At 36.3% G+C, this 6,000-nt stretch overlaps 1 protein-coding gene across 4 annotated transcripts in view; it reads left to right on the forward strand.

The window, feature by feature from the left end:
- The window catches only part of c24h8orf34 (chromosome 24 C8orf34 homolog), a 66,199-nt gene extending 60,199 nt beyond the window's left edge, over window positions 1–6,000 (forward strand). For 3 of the 4 annotated variants that reach the window (XM_043225640.1, XM_043225641.1, XM_043225643.1), the window contains 2 exons: window positions 1,287–1,383; window positions 4,562–6,000. In XM_043225640.1, coding sequence (XP_043081575.1) covers window positions 1,287–1,383; window positions 4,562–4,668 — 204 coding nt within the window. In that variant the 3' untranslated portion in view covers window positions 4,669–6,000. The remainder of the gene's footprint in view (window positions 1–1,286; window positions 1,384–4,561) is intronic. The other variant, XM_043225642.1, reaches the window with a different exon arrangement.

Raw genomic sequence — 6,000 nt, forward strand, 5'->3', positions numbered from 1 at the left:
AAAGCTCACATTTAATAACCCTGTAAACCTCAAGATCAATGGGTTTAGAATCACACACGCTCACTGTTATTATACTGGTTAGTTTGTTAAAGCTGTCTAATATTCTATTGTCCATGTCTGACTATGGCCTATTCATCTCATCCTCTATTGAGATTAAGCAATATAATATAAAAAGGATCCATGTGAAACTAAAGAATAGATTCGCAAATGACTACCCTTGGTATGAAAAAGAAGGGAGTCTGGTATTTCTGGGTTTCCGTTCTTTTTATCTTTTATAGTGTTGGTTTTAGGGCTTGTTAATAAAACCAAAGCTCCTTTTGAGGCATTTTATAGCCACAAACAGGAATCGTATTGCTAGTTCATATTCTTCTGACTGATGAGATTATGAAAACATAAATGCATTGATCATGTTTTGATTGCACCCACCTGGTTCCACGGCTGTTACAGTACTTCAGCTCCGGAATATGAAAAAGAAATATGCACCTGTACATCTCATTCAGTTCAGAATGGGATCTACAGGAAGATATCAGATGATTTGTCCTTCTCTTCTGTTTTCATTATTAGCACTGAAATGCGGCATAGATGTATGAGCGCTTCCTGTCTGGCCCGTATCAGCGCTTTAACGCTGAAAAATAAGAACACATAAAAGTCTTTAGAAGTGAACAGGGGACAATTTATTTATTAGAGGTTGGCTCAGAGGATTCGACCCAGAGGTGCACTTATCGCAAAAGAAAATAAAAACAACTGTAGAACGAATGGGCCTGACAGGCACATCCACCGGCCCCTTTACATCTTAGGTTTCCACTTCACAGGGGATTTTGTTGCTTTTCAAATCGCCAACTTTCTGCAGTTTTTACCGATCCATCATTACACTCCCTGAATATTAAAGCAAATCATGTCCTCTAATAACTCTTAAAATCAAAATTGGTCTTTTGTGTTATTTAGCTGTTAGACTATATACAGTACACATGAGCTGCACTCTTTAATATCTGCTGGTTAAACCATCTCAAGTGGGTCTCCTGCCCGGCCAGGTTGAGCTGATTTCCCAAATTCACCATCATAAATTACACACACCTACCTTTAAAACAATCCAAAAGACCAGTCTGACCAAGTAGGGAGGCAAACAAGCTTAGGCTTCGGCAAGGCCTTAAAAAAGCATTCGGACACTTTTTGGCAATTAAATACAGACTTGAAAATGAATGAATTCATTTGCATCACATGTCAACATATCAAACCAAGTTGTCATTTGTGATTTATATCTCTGTTCCCATCATATGTGTTGCTAGGATGAATTTTACCAGCAGTTGCAGGCGGTCAGGAAGCCCTGGCGCATCCCCAGTGACACAGAGAGTGACTGTCTGGAACCACCTGAGCAGGACAAGTGTGAGTATTACATCTCTATACCGGTCCCGTACACTGACCACATCATGACATCAAGATTCGCCAAATTACGACCCACAATCTAGTTTAAACAGTCCAAGAATACAGCAAAAATACCGTATTCTGTATTCAAAAAAAGCTTTTTTAGTGCAGACAAGCTTCCTTTCTATATAAACCTGGCTGTTGTGGGCTTTTTGTGTGTTTGTGCTATTACCTCATTTGCATAAAGGCTATATAACTACAATGGAAAATGCATTCAGGAGTTACTCCACCCCAAAATTACATTTTAGTCATTAATCACTTACCCTCTTGTTGTTTCAATCCTTTTTTTTCTCTTGCTGTACAAAAAGTATTCTCGGCTGTCAATGAATTTGCATCATTATTATTGTAGTTATACCTTAAAATGTGACAACGCTGAAGAATGAATTTGTTGGAATCATGATGAACGGATGATAAAAACATTAACAGCCAATCAGAATCCAGTTAAAAGCTTGAACATTTAAAACGGCAGATGACAAAAATGTGCTCATTTATAATAAACAGCATTGTGCTATCGCGTGTTAGTGTGGACTCTAATACATTTCTATATCCTTATGGATATTGTTACTGGTGTGAATGGGCTGTAAGTATATCATATTCAACATAAAAAAAGTCAACTGTAGAGGTTTCATATCACTATTTTTGTCAGTTTGAAAGATCCTTTACAGCTACACATGATACACAGATTGAATTAAATGGTAATTCCTATGAATGTAGTGAATATTTCTCTACAGTGGCATTGTGGTTTAAATTCTATAGAGGCCTGTTAATGACGATATCTGAGCTCTCCAAATAAATGAGTCAGGTTGAGGGGGCCAATTCCAAGCAGATCTTTTACAGCTTCCCTTAGTCTCCACATACGTAAGCCTACAGCATGTGTGGCTTTGAGGTTGAAAAACATCGGACACTTTAATTATGTTGATATGGTCTCATGAACATATCTTAGATCTCCATTCCAGTGGATGTCTGATAGATTTAAGCATGCTTGGAGTCATTAGAGGATTATTATTTGTCCAAATCACGGTCCGTCATCGCTAATAAATACCGCTGGCCTCATTTTTCACTCTTTGAACGTGACATGGCCAGAATCTCCACGTCCCTCATGAGCCATTAGTCTGTTAATGACCTCAATATTGTTGCATATCAAAGCTGTAGCCCTGACAGAGTGTCTTTGAGTTCATGGATTATGTAAGAATGATTGTGATTTTTATCAGAACCAAGACAACTGTCCGTGATGAAGAGTTTTTTCATAATCACAAAATGCCAGATGCAAAACAAAATGCTACATTCTGAGAAAATGTTACTGTGGGTTCCGTATCTTTTCAACGTAAACTCAGAAGCTTTTTGGGAAAATATTTGCTGTAGATCTGGTATAATATTTCTTTAATAAACAAATGATTTCGACATATGTTTGGAGCACACAATCGCACTGCCAGAAAATTCTAGACGAGCAAAATATTATACAAACAATCCAAGCCCTGCTATCAAATGAAATGTAACTACACATGACAGGCTCCGTTTTGCCAAAAACATATCTTGCGTAAAATAAGTATATTGTGCTAACAGCCTCTACAGGCGTGCTTTCTGGAACTGTCATGCCAGCCCGGTTATTTAAAGGAGCATGAGGCACAGTCTGTTAGTGAGAACTCCTGGCACTGCCAGGACGTGACAAAATGCCATTTGGCATTCAGAACATTTGCTGATTGGCTGCCACAGTGACTGTTGCCACTGTCTGTTGGAGTTTGTTCTGTGCCAACACAGGTTTCTGAATAGACATCAAGTGCGTAGCAAAAAACAAGCTCTATAACAATTTCCTGTTATTGCAGGAACGCCCACAACGGGGTAACCACTAACCCTTAAAACATTTCAGCCACTGCTCCATTCATTTTGAATTTCATGCTTTTAATATAACAACTGCCTTTCCTAATGAGAACTGATATCTCTGGCTTATGATCTGTAGGGAAGTTTGATTTCTCAAATGTGGTATTTTAGCAGTTTGATGTTAGCATAAAATGTTTGTATATTTTAATATGACTGATCGGCAGGACCTCACAGAATTTCCATGTAGAAATCCACTGAACCGGACGACCCCTTATCCATAACCTCCGCTATTTGTACATTCATTTATTGTATATTTTGGTATATTCTGTAATGTTTTCAGCATAACTCTATTTTAAGCATTATAAATGTTTAAATCGCTTCTGAATACGTGGTGCACATTTCCTGCCAGAATCAATGCAAAACAAATTTAGAAATTTTGTTTTAGCTTGCAGTTTAAACGTTTGGGCCCAGTAAGCTTGCGTGTTTGCTTGTATATTTATTTATAAGAATTTGTACTTTTATTCAGCAAGGTGTTTACCAAAAAGTGTTTTTACATTGTTAAAAATGATGTTTACTTGAGATAAATCCAGTTCTTATGAGTTTTGTTATAGTTTTCAAGGTTTAGTATTAGGTTTTCAGTATTATTATTAATAACAAATGTTTCTTGAGCACCGAATCTGCATGTCAGAATGATTTCTAAAGGACCATATGACACTGCATAAATTGTATATATATATATTCTTTTTATTTGAGTCCTGGGCAAAGAATAATTCAGAATAATTGCATCCAAGTTTTTGTTTATTTATAATATATGTGTGTGTGTACTGTGTATATTTATTGTGGTTATATAACACGCATACAATATATATATATATATATATATATATATATATATATATATATATATATATATATATATATATATATATATATATATATATATATATATTTTTTTTTTTTTTTTTTTTTGAATATAAACAACATATTGTTCTTAAATATATACATGCATGTGTGTGTACTTATATATACACAATATGTATGTATTTATATATACAAGTAAACTTTTCTTTTGGATTTGATTAGATTAATCATTAAAACGCAAGTTGTTTAAATTTTTTATAATATTTTTAATGTGTTCAATTAAATAAATGCAGCTTTGGTAAGTATAAAAGACTTTTAAAAAAACTTGCCCGCTGATTTTCTGTATGGTTTTTAGGTTTCAGTTTTAGGTGTCTCCTTCTATTATATTGAATTATATGTTTGAAAATTCTCAGCATGAAACCATTTACAAGCTTTTCTTCTGTATTTTGGCTCTTTTTAGGTAATCCAAGTGGAGTGAGAGATGCCAGCAAGAGATCTGTGTTCTCAGGTAAACATTCCAACACATCAGTCCATCATGCTCACAGACGGCCAACTAATTGCCTGTGAATGAATCTTATAAATCTTACCCTCTGCGAAAAAAATGCAAACTGTCTCGTAGTCTTTCCGTAGGAATTCTCTTAAGAAACAAAAGAAAAATGAGAGACATCCAGTTAAAATTACAGTGACAGAATTTAGCATTCCTTCATCAGAATTACAGTAAGTGACTCAGGCCTCATTGACTGACTTAAATATATAGCACCCACAATGCACTGCGAGATCACTTTTACAGCAGTCTGACGCTACATGAGGTCCCAGTGTTTTGGAAAGAAGCCGTCCGATGTTCGTTTCTGTTGACTTAGCTGGGTGCCACTCGAGCATGTGGCAGCTGAGAATCACGGTAATGACGAAAGTGTCTCCTCTGTGGTCTGACTTCTCGTGCCCAGCCGAGGTTTTACAGTTGAAGAGGGCAGACAAGCCTGTATATAGTCGCATGCAGCCAGTTAAGCTTTGCGGTGGAACTGGGCTAACCGACCCAAAGCTGGGTGCCGATTCCTCTGACCTCATCCGTGCACACGCCTGCGAATGTGCAGCGTGACACGGATCGGCTCGTTTTTCCATTCTCACATTTATCTTTGACATGTTCAAATATTAAAGGCTGTTTTTATGGTAATTGCAGAGGTTGTTATGATTATTAGTGGTCACATGGAACGGACGTCTGTTACCAGGCAACTGATGTTTTTGTTCTCTTTGCTTTCTACAGGCCTGTAACGGTGTGTACGGCAAAACCAGAGCTAATCAAACATTTATGCAATTTAAAGGGGCATTTCAATATTGCGAGTCAGCAAGATACACTTATTTTTTTAATTTTGACCAGAAAAAAAAAAAAGATTGTGTACTTTTTTCCACAGAGGCCAACGTTTCTTAGAAAATAAAAATGTTACAACCATTTTAAATTCTAGAATGTAATGTGTTTATCAGAAAAAGATAAGCCTGCACTTGAACTTTTTTGTCTGTCAGCATGCTTGGTTGTCTGTTCATAAGAATATTTATTGCTGCCTTGCGTTAATAAACACAATTTATCACATGATGTGCCAAATCAGTGGTTGATAAAGGGAGTTTTGATAATTCTTTTCAATAACAGTCGACAAAAGTGAACACTTTATGGCATTAGCGGAGAATATGAATGTTAGAAATGTATGTGTAATGTTGGACATGCACAGCACTGCCCCTGCTGACCTCAGCATGACACTTTCTCATTCCCAACAGCATTGTGTGTCTATACCTGGAGACGACACATTTCTATAGAACTTACCTTGATTTTTATACCCACAGAAATATATGTAGCCTGTTATACCTGTTATTTCCTTGTATAATGCCAAATAAAAGATTTGTACAAAA

The sequence above is a fragment of the Puntigrus tetrazona genome, chromosome 24 (assembly GCF_018831695.1).
Source record: "Puntigrus tetrazona isolate hp1 chromosome 24, ASM1883169v1, whole genome shotgun sequence".
NCBI lineage: Eukaryota > Metazoa > Chordata > Actinopteri > Cypriniformes > Cyprinidae > Puntigrus > Puntigrus tetrazona.